The following is a 21,109-nucleotide window of genomic DNA, read 5'->3' on the forward strand; positions in this document are numbered from 1 at the left end:
TTTTTTTTTTTGAAAAAAAAAAAAAAAAAAAAAGAAACAAAAATCCAAATGTGGTGTACAATATATATGAAACCAAATCAATTAAGTGTTTGGTTTTGGTTTTTTTTTCATTTATTTTTCTGCTCATATTTTTTATTTTTATTTTTTTTGTCTATATTGTATTAAAAAGATTAGTTTTTGTTTTATTTCTTTTTCTGTACCTAAAAGTATATTACAATTTTTCTGACCACTCATTTGTCTTTATTTATCTATTTTTGCATTCAAAATACGAGTTCTTTGGAACTTAAAAGTAGAGGTTGGTTAATCATCCTAATTTCTAGATTTAATTCATATTATTGAAGTCTTGATTCAATCACAAACCAATTTTTGATTATTGCTGAATATTGATCTTCCATTTACCATCAGTCATCTGTTTATTTTTTTAGTAATATCTTCAATATTGTATAGTAAAATTTACATATCCAAATTAGGAGAATCACCTGGTTTGTATTACAATTTTTTTTTAAAAATCTTGAATAATCGATTTTTGGAAATTCAAGTTCTTAATCGTCAATAATAAAATTGCGATTATGGTAATTGATTATAGATTTTTTTTTTTCACCTTATAAAAGATGCAAATTCCTCTTATGATTATGATGACAGCTACATTGGATATCATGTATGTCCTAATTCCTCTAAAAGTATAAAAACTTGTATCAAATCAATTGATTAATCCAAATGACCATTGCATGTACTATGTGTTAATACCTGTGACTGTCTCCATGTGATGGCCTATAAGTAGATGCAGAGAATGGAAGATATTTAAGATAACATCCCAGCCTTGCCTGCATGTTTACTACAGTTGATTATATTATACTGCCACCTGCTGGATAAAACAACCTAAGAACACTTTTTCAAATTAATTTAAAACATCAACTCATGTTAATCTTTTAAAGTTATGTTTGCTCTTTATCTCCCTGTTACATAACTCCTCCCACTCATCTAGTTGGTGTCATATCTTGCTCGCTAAAAGATAGAAAGTCTGCGCATAGAAACAGAAAGTCTGGGTTCAAACTCCTTTTAAAGCTGATAACGCCTTTCAATGACATGCATGTATGGGTATATGAAAGCTTCTGTAAATAGCCTGTGCGACATAATAATACTTGATTTATCTCTAAAGCTATCATTCCAAAGTAATTTGTGAAATGACTTTACAGTTGTGTTTATGAAAAGATTAATAAAGCAGATCTCTACCTGTTTAGTCCAATAATAAAGTGGTATCAAACCCACAAATCACATTATATTATTATTATTATTATTACACCATTTGTGTTGCTGGATAGAAAGACCCTGGGCAACCTGTGAGCCAAAGTAGATACTGTAAATAAATCTCAAGTTTTCCAGAAAACAAACAGATAAACATCTTTTAAGTACTTGTAGAAAATTGCTTTCGACTGCTGGAAGTGAAAGACTTTCTTTAATCAGAGAAGTTTCGTTACAGATCTAAAAGATGAGCATTGATCTTTAAAAAAAAGTTCTGTTGGATTTATTTCTTAGTTTTAGCCACAACAACATCCATCTGTGCAGTTTTTTATTATCAGTATATATAAGCAGAGGTAGTTGCAGCACGAGGCTGAAGCGAGTGTTTACTCTCGAGGTCGGATCCCTACTTTCCCTCAATACCAAAATAAATCTGAAAGACATCACAGCAGCCTTTCTCATTTAGGAAGTGGTAGAGCTGCCCAAGGTCCATATGATTGCCTCTGTTCCCATGGGGGTCAAACATGGCCTCTTCAAAGCCGGTAAATTTGCGCAGTGAGTCGATGCTCTGAACAATCGCTTCGTCCTTCCCCGGGCGATCAAAGGGAATATCTTCTCTGTGTCGAATCATTATCTTCTTCCATGTCAGAACCTTCACTCTGTGAAATTGGGAGAGAAAATTGGGTGAAAAATAATCATCAACCTGGTGCCTCAGCAGGTTTTTCTGAGCTGGCTGGTTAAAAAAATAAACGTACCTGGACCAGAAGTCCTCACAGGAAGTCTGAGGACCCTCCACACATACGATCCCAGGCTTTCCAGGCATGCTGAACCCAGACAGACCCAGCTCTCTGGACCACTCCAGGATGTTCTTCCTCTTTGACTTGTTGTAAATGTGGTGACTGTAGATCCACAGACGGGTGAAGAAGACCTCCTCCACAGGGTCTTTCTGCTGAGCTGCAGCTGCAGGCGAGCTGGTTTTAATGAAGTCCTCCAGATTGTCTTTGAGCCAGTCCACAGCTGCCAGCACACACACTTCTCCCTGGCAGGTGTTGAGGAGGTGAGCGCTGAGCAGAGCCTGGAGCTGGGTCTGCTGGGCCCTGCTGAGGCCACAGCAGCTGCAACACAAACACGTCACCACTCAGACAATTCTCAAGATATGGTGTGAGGCAAATATCTTCAACACTACACCAATTATTGCTCATTTTTGGTATTGAACAATTCATAATTGTGAAATAAACATATTATTTTAAAGGGGGAATTTGGGATACTAAAAGTGCATTTAGGATTTAATATATGGTGTGCAAGTACAGTCCTGACTTTATGATGACTCGCTTCACAAAATCTTGGCACTATGAGATTCAAGTCATAATATTTCAAGAATAAAGTAGTAATTTATGAAAATGAAGTTGTAATTTCATGAGAATAAAGTTGTATCTTAATAAAATCATCATTTTATTAGTTTAAAATCTGGGCACTACGAGATTAAAGTCGTAATATTTTGAGATTAAATTACGACTTTAATATATTATATGATTTTATTCTCAAAAAAATATGACTTTATTCTCAAAATATTACAGTTCAAAGAAAAGAAAGAGAAAAACAAGCAAAAAAAAAATAATTAAATACAGTCTACAGGCTACTCTGTGTTCATTACACAATTATCACAAACATGATTAAAAACGAATTATAGGAGAAGAAAAAAAAGTCTGCGTTGCCATAAATTTGTGATATCAAAATGGGGTCCGGATCCTATTTTTCATTATATTTTTATAATTTGAATCATTAGCAAAAACCAATGAATATTATTAATAATAATATTTTTTTTTAAAAAAACATAAAATGTGTCCACATTTTGAAGAATAAAAAAATACTAAATTCCAAAATGACGCTGTAAATCTTCTCTCTAAAGGTTTCTAAAAAAAAAAAATTTGTGACGCCTTTAGGAAATCATAGAAAAACCCAATTTTAATGCATTGAGACGATTAGCATGTAGCATGTTAGCATTGTGGAGGTGGACCATCGACAGCACAGATTGTGGGATATTGAGCAGCTGAGTCCATGGAAGCTGCATCTCCATAAACAGATGGCTTTGTTCTGATCAAACATCGTGGACACACAGCAACAGATGACCTCCATCAGTGAGGACTGAGACCCTCAAATTAAACTCTTCACCTCTTTTCATCCTTTCATCATCCAAACTCTAAGACTGGAACCATCAACTACTTTCCAGCAGAAGAGCACATGACTTTTCCTCACAAAATAGCATTTTTATTTCCAAAAAATCTATTATTTTTGTTTTAAAATGGACAAAGGTTTATTTTTTATTCTTTCAACTATACTCAGCATCCCTCTAATTAAAAAAAAAAATGTCACAATAATTCCCATGAAAAGTTTCCAACTTTAAAAATTCCCAGAATTTTGCAGCTATAGTTGAAATGTTGTTGTTTAATTGTAATATTTAAAACAGATCAACATATTTATGTTTGAAAATGATAAGTATTTAAATTAAATCCAATAAATAATTGCCATGAAAAGTTCAGTTTTGAATATTCCCAAAATTCCCAGACTTAAGCTCCCGTGTGTACATTTTATGCCACTTTGCAACTCTATATATTGTTTCTAGAAGTGTCTAAAATGGACAAATGGTTTATTTTTATTTTATTAAACTATAATAAACATCCTTTCACTTTAAAAAAAAATGTCCTAGTAATTCCCATGAGAAGTTTCCAACTTTAATAATTCCCAGAATGTGGCAGCCATATAAGTGTTATGTTATTTAATTGTAATATGTTGAATGGATGCTAATATTTATGTTTGAAAATGGTAGTTGTTTAAAATTGCCATTTAATTTCCATAAATAATTGCCATGAAAATTCCCAAACTTAGGTTCCTGTGTACATTTTATGCCACTTTACAACTCTATACAAGTGTGTGATTCAGTGTTTGTTTCTGGATTGGAAAAATAAAGAAATTAATATTGCAATACTTACTTAATAAATCAGAAGCGCAAAAAAATACAAATATTTGTATAGATTGATGAATAAAGTAAATGATCTGCATTTTACACCTACATTAAAAGTAGCTTACCTCCACTTCTGCGACTATTGATTGAATGAAACGTCTTTTTTCTGTAAAGCACGACTGTATTTGTGTTATTGTTATTATTAGCTCACACACTGACTAGTGACTACTCCACCTTTACAGTCAACCTGTGCATATGATGGGCCTTTTCATCTCATTCTCTACATATTTATGAACATATGTTCAGTGCTGCCAAACCAGCCGAGGACGGACTCAGCGAGAGCTGCAGCATCAGGAAATGAGATGTTTGCAGTTGAATCTGCATATCCTGTAAATTGTGAGGTGGAGAAATGAGAAGATTAATCAACACCTCAAAATTGTTGTTAGATGACTCAAACCTCTCGTGCTGTATCTGCCCCCCGCCCCCCGCCCCCCAGGAGGAGCACTTTTAAAAATGGCAACGTAACATCAGGGAAAAATAGAGCTGTTGTATACGGTTGATCCTACTTAGTTTTTCTAAAACACAATTTTAAAATTTAAAAAAAAACACAATTATTCACAAGTAAATGCGTTTGTTATTTATTAGTTTTATTGTTTATTATTATGTACTGAGTTAATAACCTAGGTCTGTCCCTCTTTATTGAATATAAAAAACAACCATCCCAGAGTTGTTTTTCAGTTTTTCCTATTAAGGTCAACTTACTTAACTTACTTATTTTTGTTTTTGTTTAGTTTTTGGGGTTTTTTTTTTTTGTTGTTGTTTTTTCTTTGTAAGTGTCTATTGATACGGAAACGCATCAATAGCCCCCGGGACTATGGATACATTTTCCGGACCTTTTCTACATAAGCGTAATGTGCCTGACTCAAGGATTCTTCCTTCCGCTGCCTTGGGTTCGAATCCCACTTTTATCATATATTTTTTTTTTTTTTCATTTTAACATAGTAAATTCCACCTTTAAAAATACATATACGAAAATTATAAACATTTTAAGGTATTTCATCGGTTAGGGTCAGGGCTAAAATAAAAGGGTTAGCGGGCTAGCTAAAATAAAACTGACGGAATTTTAAGTCACGTGGTGCACCTATCACGTCACTTAAACTGGTCAATGAGGGGCGCTGCAGTCTATTCATACGTTTCCGGATCAATAGCTACGGCCTTTTTATTTCTTCTAATTTATGTCCGACCTACAGATCTTCATTTTTGCACTATGTAAATATTTATTTTGGTTTCTACTGTCTGCTTTTGTATTATTATGTTGCTGCAAAAGTACATTTCTCCCTCTGGTGATCAATAAAGGGATATTATATTATATTATATTATATTATATTATATTATATTATATTATACTATATTATATTATATTATATTATATTATATTATATTATATTATATTCTTAATCATATTGCGTGTTTATTTTTTTCTAAATTTAAACACAAACTGTTCACCTTAATAAATAACAGGTTAATAACCATGTTTATTGTGACTTACCGGATTGCTATTTCTGGTAGAACCTTTGGATAATCAGATGGATAACTACAGGACAGTATGAACTCCATCTGAGAAAGAAACAACATAAAATAAAACACGAAATATTGCAGATTAAATAAACTGAACTATATAAATAACTTAAATGTTTCAATGATTGTTGTTGTTGTTGTTTTACCCCGTGCAGCCTGTGTTTGAGGAGGAACTGAGGTCTGGATGGAGGAGGTGGAGGTGGACTGTCTAGAGAACCTGAAACCTCCACATAGTCCCTGAGCTGGTCCACAGAGAGCTGGTCAGTGATCTCCAGCTCCTCCTCAGAGGGAAACATACTGAGCAGCAGCTCGAGCTCTGCCAGCTGAGCCTCAGCACACTCCATGGAAGAGCACGTGTCACCACTACCAACAAACTCTGACTATTTTATGATGTTTTCTGACAATATAACATTTTGATTGTTACGACACACAGGAATAGTACTGCAGTGCTGTTCATCCGAGTGTAACGCTGCAGCTGACTACAAAGTTGCCAGATACTGCTGCTAATAACCCGTTCCGCGCCACCAGGGCAATTTTCTGAGTTTTTTAAACAGGAAACAGATTTTTGTTGTTATTATTATTATTTTTGAACATACATTGCCAATTACAACAGTTTACATTTGCAACAACAGGAAACATTTCGTGATCTACAGGTTTAAAATGTCGGCAGTGGCTCTCTGTACAGTTGCCGTAACAATATACCGACATTCTATCCGTACGCAGCGCCCCTTATAAGCCTTTTCACACTTTCGCTTTGGTTCCGTTCTTCCGCATTAGGTCAAAGGTCAAGAGGGAAAAACTCGCCATGGCTGATGGTGTAGAAAGCGAGTCTGACAGAGATTTAGATTATTTTACTCCTTTGAGCGTTGATTCCTTGAAAGATTTTTTGCGTAAACGTGGTATCGGTCTCCGAGGCAGAAAGACCGAGTTAGCTGCTAAAGCTAATGCTGCACACGAGCTGAAATTTCTGATTTTTGCTGACTTTTCAAACTGTTTCAGCTGATGGCGTTACTCCAGTTCACTTATCGACCTGTCCATCTTGTGCACTTACTTTGAATTTGTAAATTTAATGTAAATAATAGCTTAATAACAATAATCATGGATCTGATTAGTAAATGGTTTCAATCGTTAATTTACCTTTTTAAAGTGAGAACTCCTACTTTCACTTGTCCCATCAATAATAATAATACATTTTATTTATAAGCCCTTTTCAAAAACTCTAAAACACTTTACAGTTGTTAAAACAATTACACAAGTCAGAAAGAAAAACCGACAGCAACAATAAAGTAAATCTAAAAAATACATAACAATCAAAAGTTAAAAGCTTGTAGAAGGAATGTGGAAGCAGAGGAGGTCTGTCACTTTGATACAGCTTCTCTCATTGGTTTTACAAAAGTAAAGTAAGAGTAAGAAAGGAAGTAAGAGTCCGAATCCTCCCGCTGACCCAGACCCAGGTAGTCAGTGTTTTCATTCACCAGGGGGTCACCTGTGTGGAAGCGAGGGGAATGCCCTTGCTTCGATACCGCTGCTGAGTTGCTTCCATCGGTTTTTAAAAGTGCTCGGATTGGCTGAAATTGGCATCAGCAGTAAACTCTGGACACCTCCTCGAGTCCAAATATGTGTAATATTAATAATATGAACACTATTAAAACACTAACGATCTCTGGAAAAACATCAAAAACGCTGTTAGGTTGGAAATATCAACAAAGTGGACGTGCTTGTTTACGTTTATATCCCTGTTGGCCTATGACCCCCCCAGGTCCCACGTGCGCAGTTCCAGTGTTAAAAGGCTTATTTGGCCAGTTTAGGTCACGTGACTAAGACTAAACCTTACCCTAAACCTAACCCTAACCCTAAAAATTGCTAACCCTAAACCTAACCCTAACCCTAAAATGCTACTTACTTGTACTTCGGTAACCGTACCAATAGCACCAGGGGTTGTACGGCAATCGTACAAATAGACACTTTTTAAAAAATGTTTACAGAATGAATAGTACAGTTTAACAGCTTTTTTGTTTTTAACACATGGTAATGAAAAATTGATGCATCTCGTATTCAAAATTATGTCTATTTGATTTTGTCTGTGCCCATTTTGTTTTATGTATATAGTATTTTGCCAGTGTGATTAGAGTCTGTATCAGGAGGGAAAAGTCTTTTGGAATTATAGTATTTTCAAAATAAAAGATGATGTCACTCACCAGGAGGCCGTTCACATGACCTGTTTTGTTATGAATAAGTTTCTGTATATGAGACCAAAGGTTTTTGCTGTAGGTGCAGTAATAGAACAGGTGGATAATGGTTTCTGTTTCCATATGACAGAAGTCACATTTGTAATCAATATTTGTGGCCACGGAATACTAATATGTGGCCACGAATTACTAATTTGCAAGCCTATAGTAAATATAACAAAAAGATAAATAAATACGTACAACAGCAACTCGTAAGAAAGACATCTTTGGACTGAACGGTGATAAATGATTTTTAGAAAATTGTAAATTAAAATAGATGTTTTTTTTTTTTTTTTTAAACAAAAAGCTGTATTTTAACTTTTTTATTCAGTAGACAAAAATGACAAATACATTAAGCAACATTGAGCACAAGATAGCCAAGTTGTACAACTTTAAAAAAAAAAAAAAAAAAAAAAACATTGTCAAAGCCTTTTAACCTTATGCATTAATTGCACAACGTTGAAAGTTCTTCATTCAATTTTGACCATAAGATTAGTGAAGAACATAAGGTATCACATGATAAACATGAGATGCTCAATTCTAAGGGAAACAGTTTCATTTTCGAGTCCTCCTGTTGTACGGAAAGCTGAGTAATCTGGCAACGCTGAAAGCCGCGCGTACCTAGTCGGTCTCTTTTGTGCGGCGCACACCGGAAGCGTACGCGCGGAGCGGCGGAAACAGAAGATTCGTCACGTTTGCTGATCTGTGCAATATCGAGCTGTGTGTCAGTGCCCAATCTTTTCACGAGCCTGATAGCTACAGTTCCTTTACTGACACACGTCAGTGCTCAATCAACGCATGCGCGAAACGCGTCTCCATCTCGTCTGCCTAGTTTACGACAGTTCGTGTACTATTTAAAAGTTTCAGACCCTGCTATTTAAAAATAATTACAAATGTATGTTTTGAGTGAATTCCGATTTATTTTGCTTTTTATGTTATTTTTTGTTTGGTTTGGTTGTGTATTGTGTTTTTATCCGTTTTATTATTATTATTATGATTATTATTTTAAATTAACAATTAAAAACACCACAAAACAGTCACATATTTAAATATGAACTAATAAAATAGTTCACATTAAAATACATAAAAATAAAATACATTTAAATGTTAATCAAATATCACGTCCCAGCAGCTCTGACGTAAGGATTGCGAGTGAAGTAAAAAAAAAAAAAAAAAAAAAGGCTAACGAATGAAGGAAGTGAGGTCGTCTACGCGCATGTGTTGAACGGAGAAGGAAGTGACGTAGTTTACGCGCATGAAAAGATCTGAAACTATCAGGCCCCTGAAAGGATTGGGCACTGACATTGTACGGTACGTGTGGGATACTTTTCAGATTTACGGACTGAACATCAGCAGTTAAAACGCAGTGGATACATTTTATTCATCTGACATGAGTTCCGGACTGTTTTCAGGTTAAAAAGGTAATTATTCCAGGATAAATTACTAAAGAAACTGATGGATAATGGTTGGTAAAGGAAAGTAGGTTGTACAGACCATGTGCATACTTATTAAAATCAACAACATTCTGTTTGATTTTTAATTCCATTAACCACTTATTTTCATATAACTGTTTTTACCTTAAGCTTCGTTTCATTTTGTGTTGTTGATTTATTGTTTAATAACCTCTTCAGGTGTTCAGGAGATAATGGGAAAGAAAAGAGCAAAAGACAAGAGCCCCAAAGACGAGGATGACTTAGAATTCACTGGTAATATAAGATTTACCTTTATGCAACCTAAAGAATGTTTGTTTTTTATTATAAATATTTTATTCTATTTTTGGTACACTGACTTAATTTTACTTTACTGTTGGCATCCTACTTTAGTGTAATCTTGTTCTTCCTTTGCTGTCAATCTGTCTTCACCAAAGATGTCACTACACTCCGTTTTCTATGTATTGTGTCTAATATATTAATTTTTACAGTATTAGTGATAGAATACAACCCACAATTTCACCTAGATTTGATATTTAATAGCGGTGGGGGGAAAAATCGATTCACTGTATATCTTGATTTCTTGTTTTGTGATGATATGCATTGTATTTTTTATGCAAATTATATATATATATATATATATATATATATATATATATATATATATATATATATATATTGCAATGGGTATGCAATATGCGCATGTCATCATAGGTTAACACTACACCTTCAACCACAGTCAGTGTTTGATTCAATACATTTAACATGAAAACTAAAGTTTGGAAATTTTGGGAATATTTAAAAAGGTTCTCCTTTCATGGGATTAACAATTGGAAATTATAACCTGGAAATTGGGACTCATTTTAAGTAATTGATTTATTTAACTTCCATATTTATGGCCAGTCTTTAATTTCGAAAATTTCCCTTTAATTCCCATGGAAAATTTCCAACTTTTTTGCAACTTTAGTTGAAATGTCAAACTTTTGTGTTTGAATATGATAAAGTTATTTACGATTTCTCCAAATTTCTGGTTATTCAAAAACTTGTGTTCCGATGTAAATTTTACAACTCGTTGCAACTATTTTTTGTTAAAGTGCATGATTCAACTTTCGTTTTTGAATGAGGAAATTAAAGACATTAATATCGCAATGCTTAATAAATCCGAATAGCAATAAATACATCAAATTGACACCCAAGATGAATAAAAAATAAATCGGCATGACATCCCAGCCCTAGTTTTTATTGCATGTTAGATTGCTTTGATATTAAAATTAAATGATAATAGTGATAATAGTGTTTCCAATGTTCCAGTAACGTGTTTGTTCTACTCATTGATGCCCACAGTGCCTTCCTGCAGACATATAAGGAAGGGAACAGAACAAACTCTCCTGAAGAAACTCTCCTCACTTTCTGATTGGACGAGCTGTGAGGATTGCAAGCATGAGCAAAATAAAGAAAACATCAGCGGCGCCGTTTCACAGGAACGCGAGGAAGATGAGGAGGAGGAAGAGGAGGGTGCAGCAGCAGCAGGAGGAGGGATGTGGATGTGTCTGAAATGTGGCCACAGAGTGAGTTTATTGCACTCGTTCATCATTCGGAGGCTGGAAGTGTCGAAAAAGAGACTTTATTTTCTTCTTCTCCTACTTCTTCTAAATGACCAAGTGCATGTCCTGTTGCAGGGATGTGGACGCAATTCAGAGGACCAGCACGCCATCAAGCATTATGAGACTCCTCGGTCAGACCCACACTGTCTGGTTGTGAGTTTAGACAACTGGAGCGTGTGGTGAGTGTGATGCTCTCTTTGCTTTGACATCAGTCGGAAACAGGGAAACGGGTCACATGTGATGTTCCTTCCCACAGGTGTTACTTATGTGACGATGAGGTCCAGTACTCCAGGACGGGACAGTTAGCTCAGCTGGTGAGCGGCTTGAAAAAACAAACCTCGTCAGAGACGACAAAGAGACCACAGAAAAGTAAGCAGTGCGATGGATTAGGGTTTCATTGGTGATAATTCACATGCATTAATCAGAAGAAGAAAAAAATCATCCCACATTTGACTGGTGTGGAGGAGAAGAGGAACAGGGAGTGAGATTAGCAACATTGGCTAAATATGACTGGATGTGTGTCCAATTAAATTGATATCTTTAATTTAATCATCTTCTCTCTGGATGCACATTGGCCACGGTTACATGATGTTTTTAATTTTGGAATTAATTGTTCAGAATTAAATATTTCAGAATTCAAGTATTCTACTTCGTGTTCACATGTAAATAGTAATTCTGAATTGAGGTTTACATGGAAAACCCGTTTATTCACCTTTATTCAATTCTAACTCTAATTTAAAGCAGAATGAACGCATACAAGATAGAGGAATTATTCCATTCAGATTGACAATCAGAATAAACCAATTGCTTAAGTCAGGTTAAAGTTTGTTTTGGAATGGCCCTTTTCATTCGGATTTAGGTGTTTACAAGGTCAGTTTAACGAGGATTTAATTTTTATTCTGAATTAAGGGGGAATTAAAGCTCTCATGTAAACATAGCCACTGATGTGAACCGGAAACTTTATTTTCCTCCCACAGACACTAGCTGTGTTTCCATTACAGTTTTTCACAAATTAAAAGCGATATTTCTAAAGTTTCGACAAAGTATAATTGCGATTCACTTTGTGAACGTGTTTCCATTAAAGGTTGTCTTGACCAGTCTCGTAACTCCCTTGAAATCTCATCCCGCAAGACTTTGCTGCAGGAAGACAAACGCTCAGAACCCCCTTATAACGCTGTATTCCTTTGGTGTTTGCTGTCTAATGTGGCAGTAATAATTATTAAGTATAATGCTAAGAAATTTCCTGGTCTTCTTTTCAGTCCACACGTACCGCTCTGAGAGAGGTGGTCATGTGACCAAGTATGTCACGTCATGTGACATGTAATTGCGGAACAAGTGCCTTTGCGATACATTTCAATATCAAAACATCTGAAAAACCACCATGAAACTGTAAAAACATTTTGGCGATATTTGATTCTAGCATTTCCTTTAGCTTTGAGCCAATCTGTGCTTGACTGAGCTGTGACATCATATTAAAGCAGCTCTATTTTCAACGAGTAACTCGTGTTGACGTGTTTGGTTTGTTTCAGGAGTAAAGGAGGAAGAGCACTCAGTGGAAACTGAACCAAAGACGGGAAAATCGGAAGAACATGAAGAGAAGGAGAAAAAGTCGTATCAAAATATGAACAGCAAGAAAGAGACGGCGAGGAAACCCCAGAAGTCCGACTCACCTGAGCCCTGTGGGCTTTTAGTTAAAGGACTGAGCAACCTGGGAAACACCTGTTTCTTTAATGCTGTCGTTCAGGTGAAGTGTTTACTCCTAGATCTAGCAACGTAAAGTAAGAGGATGAACACTGACTTTTTATAATGTCTTTTACAGAATCTTTCTCAAACTCAGCTCTTAAGGCCGACGCTTCACAAAGTCATAGAAGAGAAACAGAGTGTAAACGTCACACCTAATTCCTCTGTTGCTGATTTGGTGAGATGATGACTTTTTCATTTCAGGATAGGGGTGTGAAAAAAAAAAGTTATTTCACAATACTGTATATTGAATTTTTTTTAAAAATATTTAATCAATATTTTTGTGTATTTGTGCAATATTTCAGTGGTTACAATGCTTTCAATGTATTGCAATGGTTACTTGATGCACTTGATTTTATGATGGCAGTGTGTAATGCCTGCAATATTTATGTATGCACAGGCATTTTATTTTCATATAATCTGTTCAGATCAGTGTTTAAACTGACACAATAGGAGAAATTATGTTTTGCTTTTTTTGTGAACATATACAGCAACATGATTTTTCATCCCTACGTTTCATTTTGATATTAACTGGGTAGCACATCGCGATATATTGTATATATGTGATATATTGATACGTATCGTATTGCAACATCCTTGCCAATACTCACCCCTATTTCAGAACATGTGCACCATCTTACTGTCTTCATTATTTTCTAATAGGAGCCTCTGATGGTGCAGCCTGAGCCGCCTGGATCCCTCACTGTAGCCATGTGTCACCTCCTCACTGAGATCCAGGAAACCAAGAAGAGCGTGGTAGCGCCGCGGGAGTTATTCTCTCAAGTTTGTAAGAAGTGAGTGTTTCGCTCAGATTAAACCACAGCCTCATTAAGGATGTACCAACGTTTCCTCATCGTCTGATCTGCTCTCTGCAGGGCTGCTCGATTCAAAGGGTTCCAGCAGCAGGACAGTCAGGAGCTGCTGCGCTACCTGCTGGACGGCATGAGGGCGGAGGAGCTCAAAGTGTGTAATCAGATAACATCCACCCCTAAAAATGATAAAAGCAGCTAAAAAGTAAAACTCTTTCTGTTTGGAGAACATGTAAAAGCCCTAAACTGGAGGATCTGTTTTAAAATAAGAGTTAGAAATCGTCCCACTATGGGGCTGCTGGATGGTTTATGGTTAAAACTAATTTGTCTGCATTGATACTTGCAGATAAATAACGGTGTTTGATGTTTTGCTGATTTTAATCTCACCCACAGAGAGTAAGTGCTGGAGTATTAGAAACATTAAAGCTATCCAAGAAAATGACGGATGGAGAGGAGCTGAAAACACTGGTTAAAGGTAAGACATCTGTATAAATAAAAGTAGTGTAACAAGTATCAGATTATGACAGACTGAATCTTAAATCTCTGATATAATTTATAATGTTTATATTTAATTTATTGAGGTTATTTTTCAAGGTCCTCTAAATGTATTTGCATTGTATTAATTTGTAAAAGATCATTACGTTTAAGGTTAAAATGTATGTAACCCATTGGTTAATAATAAATGAGTCAGCTATTCTCATGCATACTGTTAAGGATCACATTTTTTAGACGAGATGTCATAAAGTTCACTAAAATGACAAAGTAAAATAGCTCCCTGAATTTTTATAAAAATGAAATGTACTGTAGAGTATAATAATTATCAGAAAACAAAAAGTGCAGGGATCTTCCAGCAGCACTTGCTGCCGGCTGTGGGCGTGACATTGGCTGAATAAAACCCAAAGAAGTGCATTTTAAAACTTGTTTTATTGGCTATCGGTGGAAAAAATGCAGAATTTTGTCCAACGTTTGTAGGTGTACTGATTATCTCTCCATCCTTAGCTACTGTTGCTGACTATTGTTTGAGTATCGATAATATTTCTTGGTCAAGCCTTTTCTAATATTCCACATTACAAAATACGTAATAAAAGTATGTATGATCCTTGCTGATATTACATCGTATCCAATACTCAAAGCTGCAATATCGTTGTTGTTGTATTGGGAACCTCTAGTGTTTTGTCTTTAATATTATGGAGTCAAGTGTGTCCGTCTGACGTTGGAATTCTGATTTCAGCCTATGAGAAAAATGGACACCCAAAAAACTTTGTTGACCATGTTTTTGGTGGAGAAATGACGAGCACCGTCATGTGTCAGCAGTGTAAAACCGTAAGTATCGTAACCTAGCAAAACTCCTATCCACATCGTCCCAATTGCTTTGTAAAACGCTCCAAACGTCCTCTTCTCTTCCAGGTGTCTGTCGTCACAGAGATGTTTTTAGACCTTTCCCTTCCAGTCGCAGATGAGGTGACATTTATTTTGGACTTTATGACTTTTGTCATTATTGTGTTTTTTTTTAAACTTGCCTTCTCTTGTGACTGCACCCCACAGGCTTATAGAAAGAAGAATGTAAAAAAGGGAGTCCTAAAACCCAGTGTGGTGAGGCAGGAGGATAGAAATAGTCCAGGAGCTTCAACCAGTGGGAACGAGGACACATCCTGTGGGGTCGGCAGCAAATACCAGCAAAAGAAAGCCAAGAAGCAAGCCAAGAAACAATCAAAGGTAGCCTCGCTTAGGCAGTGAATATATCTTCTTTATAAAAGCAAGGATCGTCTGTGTGTGTGTGTGTGCGTGTGCGTGTGGAGCGCATGTCTCCCTGATGCGGTATTTGATCAAGGTTCCACAAAGCCCAAGTGTGTGCATTCATTATTTTGGACTTATTTGGTGTTGCAAAACGTTTATTTAAATTTTATTCTCAACACGGGTTAGACCGGACATGCAAGGGGGAGGGGCGTCCAGATAATCTCTGGTGCTGTATTGTGAACACATGCCCGCAAAACATGCACATTTCTCCACGAACACAGCATTATAAACGTCGATGTTTTCACCACCTGTTTATTACCTAATGCACACCTTGGATGTACGTGACATGTTTGTGTGTAAATAATTTTCCCACTGAGTTTTTTTTTTTTTTTCCTTACCGAGGTAGGGTCTAAGGACAGGGGATGACATTTATTATTAATTTGCTTAAGTCTAGCAAACATTGGTGCAAACTTTATTCATCAATTTATCATGCGCATGTCCCATAGAATTAAACCAGGGAAATCACACGCTATTTTACTTTGCACCCACAAATTAACCCCTTTATAACAGAGTACAGAGTATGTACACCTCTTTATACATCAAACCTTCAAACACATACTCATTTGTCTATAATTGACAACTCTACTTAAGCTCCCACTATATGAATACATACTTGGATATGGACCAAAATTCAAATCATATTTTTTCTCAAAATGGCGATATACGACATAAATCTCAATATTTTTTATTCAAATAAAGTCTAACCAGTTTATTAACAAACTGCTGCACAATATGTACCACTTTAGTCTATATTCTCCAAAAAAGGATAGCTTGTGTGTGTGAGTTCTTGTCTAACTGTGCTTTTCATGCTTTCCTGAGAAGTAGTGAAACTAGCGACTCCTTAAACAAGTATTTTAATAAAAAAACAAGCTAAAGAAACAAATCATTTATTTATGTATATATATATATATATATAGGCGATATTGTAATTTTCTTTATCGCCAAAATAGAAAACTCGATATATCTTAACTCTCGATATATTGCCCAACACTAATCACATCCTATTCCTTTTCTATGCTTCATTTTCATTTTGGCTCACTGCACCAGAAACGGCAGCAGAAGTTTGAGGGAAAAGTCACGTTGGATGGTCTGTCGGCAAATAAACAGACGGATGAAGAACTCCCTGAACAAGCATGTGAGTCTCCACAGAACCCGATAAGCCTTGACGCCATCCAAGTAGAGCTGGAAAGAGAAGACGACGACTTGGATTCAGCGTCGGACGGCGACTCGTCTGCCACGGCACCATCAGCCAACAATCGATTTACCATCTTATCAGAGCGTACGGCGAGCATGGATCAGGAAGCAGAGGGGGAGGAGCCAGAGCTGGTGAGCGGAATGGAGAAAGTATCCCTGGATGATGCCTTTATTGAGAACTCTGAGAACACGATGGAAGGCGTGGACAGTGAAGAGGAAGCGGCGGATGTTAAAGAGTACACAGTGACCAATCAGGACCCCCAACTGGCCTTCCACACACTGGCCCCCAGAACAGCCCCAGAGAAACAGGAGTGCTCCGTTCAGTCGTGTCTCTTTCAGTTCACGGAAGTAGAAACTCTAACACAGACAAACAGTCTGCTGTGTGTCACCTGCTCTAAACGACAGCAGAGGAGAGGAGGAGGTAGGAGGGCCCTCTCTTTTTACAGCATCCAGAGCCGTTTACAGAGAGAGTTGCGACAACGGAAGTTCGAAATACTGTAGACGCAAATAGTTCCCGGAAGTTATTGGCGGTCAATTCGATTGCTGTAAAAAAACAAACGGTCCATTGGCGTGAACGGAGTTGTAGCAACTCTCTCTCTAAACGGCTCTGATCAAATATTATTACAGCTGGTCGAGACAGAAATATTTGATCATATAAAGATACAGACTGTTCAAAATGGATTACGATGATAACCTACAACGACAAAAACCTGAAGCACACGAGGCTAAATAATATCTTCATTAATTCTCCACCTTTAAAAGTTCTGAATCATTTTAAGTGGGAAAGTGACCAAGTAGAATATCAACATGTGGTCATTTGATTCATAAAACTCACGGATACACATTTCATGCTGTCATTTCAGAGATTTCTGCCCTTGTGCTGCTGACAAAACTTCTGGTTAACTTGAAAACAAGAGCCCTATTTAGAAAAGCATTAAAAAACTAATGGAAGACAAGAGATGCTTTTGTTTTGAAGAGGGCATGTTTGATTTTTAGCTTGAAGCTGGTCCCAGGATGATTTTACATTCCGTTCTCAATGCATCATGGGACAGTTGAGTATGAGTAGTGTGTCCACCGTGCACACTTAAAAAAGGTCCCGATATAATTTACATCTGGGTATTTCTCATGTACTCAATCTTTTTATACTATCTAATATGAACGCACTACATACTTTAACGTCAAACTTAGTTTTGAGTTGTATGTTAGTATGACATTTTGAATACGATCAATAAATCGAAGATAATTTGCTTGGAAAAAAGATTTAAAAGGTTTTAAAAAGGTTCAAAAGGATTTTTTTGTGTTTGTCAAAGTGACTTCCCAACACATTTGTTGTGTTGTGTTCACAGACTGAAGGTTGTGGCAAAACAATGGCGAGTGTTTATTTTGGGGTTTAACGATAAGACCTGAATCTGGACAAAATGTCATATCTTGTACTGTGAGGTGATATCACACGGAGTTCTGGGAACAAACTAGAACAAAAATGGTGTCAATGAATCACTGTCCTCATTGTCTGTCGAAGAAACACAAGAAATCACTGTAAAAACACTTCTTTGCTTCCGTCTACAGGACTCCAAATCCCACAATGCAATGTGAGAAAACTTTTCCAACAATGTCAAAAAAATGTTTTTACAGTGGAAATTGAATCAACTTTCAAGCAGCAATTTCAACCTTTTACAGCAAATGATCTTTGATTTATTAATTTATGAGGCCTACATTATATCTTTATCTGATTGAACATTGTCTCGAGCAGCTTTAATTTCTGTGTAACATTGTGGGGGCTGTATATTTGTATCACCTGTTTCTAAAATCCAAGTGTGTGTTTATTTGTGCCGTTTAGCCTCCAATAAGAAGGTCTACACGGATGCCTTGAAGCAAATGCTGATCTCAACGCCCCCACTAGTGCTAACACTTCATCTGAAGAGATTTCAACAAGTAAGAGTTTTTAGAAATGTCATTTTTTATGAAGTATTGCTGATCTTATATCAATACCACTGTTGTTTATTTTCCCTTAGAATGGATACAGTATTTGTAAAGTGAACAGACACGTCCAGTTCCCACTGATATTGGATCTAGCTCCTTTCTCTGCAGTTACATGCAAGGTAAGCACACAAGATACATTCATCTTAATCACGTTTGTTAATAATGTAGTATCATTAACCAGTGGTTCCTTCCAAACAGAATGTGGCAAAAGGAGATTCTCAGATTTTGTACAGTTTGTACGGTATCGTGGAGCACAGCGGAACGATGCGTTCAGGGCACTACACTGCCTACGTAAAAGTACGACCAGCGTGCCCCAAATCCTCATCTAATGGACTTCCAGCGGAGGGTTGGTATTTTTCATTAGGTAGTGATGCATTAAATTTTCAGACAAAAACGGCCCAAAAGTGCGTTTTCGGTTTTCGGCAGAAACCATAAGTGGAGTTTGTGGGTGCAGGGGTAGCATTGCCCCCCTTAGTGGTCAAAAGTTTTCATTACAGTTTTCCCAAATTAATTTGAAAAAAACACAATTCTTAATATAATTTATATAAATAATAATAATAATGTAAATTGATTCTAACATATTACTGTTCGTTTTATGTCACAGGTGTTAACTCTACTTCAAGTGTGTGTAGTATAAGTTTTCAGTGAAGTGGTCCCGAAGCTTTGAAATTTTAGGTTGGTTCTTCTTCTGTTGTTCAATTCTTCTTCACAATGTAAATGGTGAAGCAACACTGCGCCCAGCTGTTCATGTATGGTACTGCAGCAAAAAATGATGCAGAAAGCGACTCCCGGCCTGATTTTATCATGATTTTACCACATTGAACAACGTGTCTACTCAATTTTTTGTAGTCAACAGTCCCCCCTGGCAAGAATCTCAAACTCCGCCTATGGCAGAAACATTTTTCTCACTGAAACAAGTTGACCAAAACAGACTGTGTGCCTCCAAACACATGCTTGGATAATAAATTAAGCAAAGAAACTGATTTTCATTAAAAACTCCAACGCACTTGTGTTTTAATGAGATCGTACAGTATATTTATTTTGACTCCCTTTTGCAGCCTAGTCAGTTATAGGCCTGTACATGATTATTTAATGTATGAGTGGGGTCAACTTAAACTTTTTTTTTTTTCTCGTTTATGTTGTGCATTGTTGAAATGTCAGTGCTAAATAAATATTTTCATATTTTTAATTGATTTATTATTTGAAGCATTAATATTAATTTATACAATTGCAATGTTTTGATTTTAGTGAAGTTTGTACACATTCAGAGCCATAAATGCAATTGTACTAATAATTTGAATAATAATTTATTTCAGTGTTTCGGTTTTCGGTCTTGGTAATCTCATTTTTGGTTTCGGCCAAGAATTTTGATTTTAATGCATCCCTATTAATATTCGTAATAAGATGCTTAATTGACACTAATGTGTTGTTAATCTCCAATAAATCCCCATTTCTCTTCAGGACCCGGGCAGCAATCCAAGGGCTCATGGTTTCATATCAGCGACACCAGTGTCCAGCCTGTGAGCGAGAGCAAAGTCCAGAGTTGCCAAGCATATCTCCTCTTCTATGAAAGGATCCTCTGATTTTAACTGAACGATGACACCGCGCTACTCAGGAAATCCACTACAAAGCAACACTGCTGCTGCTTCAGCTCAAACATACAGAACGTATCCCCATCAAGAGAACTTTTTACACTTTGATTTACTGTCAAACTCAAGATGAAATTCAGTGTTGGAGTCTTTATTTCATAATACTTGCTTTTTGGGAACAATAAGTAATAAAATAATTCACTTTTAAACTATTGTTTTGTTTCTTTGTAGTAATATGTATGGAAGCCCATTCCCGCCAGTAAAAAGAAAAAAACTAGGAAAAGTAAAATAATGATGATGACAAAAAAAAATTCTTAAGTCATTATTATGAGATACTAAGTCCTGCCAGTATGGTAGCCATCTTAAAAATAGAAATCCTTGTTTTAATTATAAATGGTGAGATTCTACATTCTAAATCATAATTATGAGATGCTATCTCACAATTATGAGAAAGCATCACATACTTTTTTTTACTTTTCCTGCTTTTCCATAATTATAATTATGAGATGATATCTCAGTCGTTTTTAAAAGCCATTTGTCCAGTCACTCCTGTAGTTTCAACGCAGCTTTCCAACTTATTCTGAATTACCATGACTACCTGTCAACATTGAGCTGGTCTGCAAAACTGCATTTAAGAAAATTTTATGAAATAATTCATGAACGGTATCATTGCAATCCAAACAAACCTGACGTTGCATACCCTTGAACCAAGCAGCAGCCATGTTGAAAGTCTCAGCTTTGTCCCTGAACCGCAGAGATATTTGAGCCACAGATTCCTTGCTCTATAGATAGATGTCATAATTATGGCATAAGGTGTTTTATTATTTTAATTTCCTATTTACTTTTCCACAATTATATTTATGAGATGCACATAATCATGACTTAGCATCTCATAATTATTTATTACTTTAGTTTTGTTAATATCTTTTCTTTTTTTTTACTAATGGTAACGGGTTTCC

At 36.1% G+C, this 21,109-nt stretch overlaps 2 protein-coding genes across 2 annotated transcripts; one reads left to right on the forward strand and one right to left on the reverse strand.

Moving 5' to 3' along the window:
• Positions 1-1,437: 1,437 nt before the first annotated feature.
• On the reverse strand, positions 1,438-6,242 carry rwdd2b (RWD domain containing 2B). Its single transcript, XM_028464142.1, has 4 exons — positions 5,926-6,242; positions 5,751-5,818; positions 1,995-2,354; positions 1,438-1,898 (listed from the first exon to the last, which is right to left on the reverse strand). The coding sequence occupies exons 1-4, from the start codon at positions 6,121-6,123 to the stop codon at positions 1,646-1,648; spliced, it is 879 nt and encodes a 292-aa protein (XP_028319943.1). The 5' UTR covers positions 6,124-6,242; the 3' UTR covers positions 1,438-1,645.
• A 3,061-nt stretch (positions 6,243-9,303) lies between these two features.
• Positions 9,304-20,359, forward strand: usp16 (ubiquitin specific peptidase 16). Its single transcript, XM_028464138.1, has 19 exons — positions 9,304-9,318; positions 9,420-9,428; positions 9,639-9,713; positions 10,782-11,005; positions 11,117-11,220; positions 11,298-11,410; positions 12,571-12,785; positions 12,861-12,959; positions 13,445-13,575; positions 13,657-13,744; positions 13,984-14,065; positions 14,822-14,913; positions 14,998-15,051; positions 15,136-15,306; positions 16,435-17,002; positions 18,419-18,513; positions 18,594-18,680; positions 18,760-18,907; positions 20,023-20,359. Exons 3-19 carry the CDS (start codon positions 9,653-9,655, stop codon positions 20,142-20,144), a joined length of 2,454 nt encoding a protein of 817 aa, XP_028319939.1. The 5' UTR covers positions 9,304-9,318; positions 9,420-9,428; positions 9,639-9,652; the 3' UTR covers positions 20,145-20,359.
• The last annotated feature ends 750 nt before the right edge of the window (positions 20,360-21,109 follow it).

This window comes from Gouania willdenowi, chromosome 13 (genome assembly GCF_900634775.1).
Source record: "Gouania willdenowi chromosome 13, fGouWil2.1, whole genome shotgun sequence".
NCBI lineage: Eukaryota > Metazoa > Chordata > Actinopteri > Blenniiformes > Gobiesocidae > Gouania > Gouania willdenowi.

Excerpts from the sequence above, each read along its gene's own strand:
- rwdd2b (XM_028464142.1), bottom strand. The coding sequence starts at position 6,123 with ATGGAGTGTGCTGAGGCTCAGCTGGCAGAGCTCGAGCTGCTGCTCAGT. Across the intron at positions 2,355-5,750 it reads CTACCAGAAATAGCAATCCG|CTGCTGTGGCCTCAGCAGGG; the intron begins GTAAGTCACAAT and ends TTTGTGTTGCAG. Across the intron at positions 1,899-1,994 it reads TGTGAGGACTTCTGGTCCAG|AGTGAAGGTTCTGACATGGA; the intron begins GTACGTTTATTT and ends CCAATTTCACAG.
- usp16 (XM_028464138.1), top strand. The coding sequence starts at position 9,653 with ATGGGAAAGAAAAGAGCAAAAGACAAGAGCCCCAAAGACGAGGATGAC. Across the intron at positions 11,221-11,297 it reads TTAGACAACTGGAGCGTGTG|GTGTTACTTATGTGACGATG; the intron begins GTGAGTGTGATG and ends TCCTTCCCACAG. Across the intron at positions 15,307-16,434 it reads AAGCCAAGAAACAATCAAAG|AAACGGCAGCAGAAGTTTGA; the intron begins GTAGCCTCGCTT and ends TCACTGCACCAG.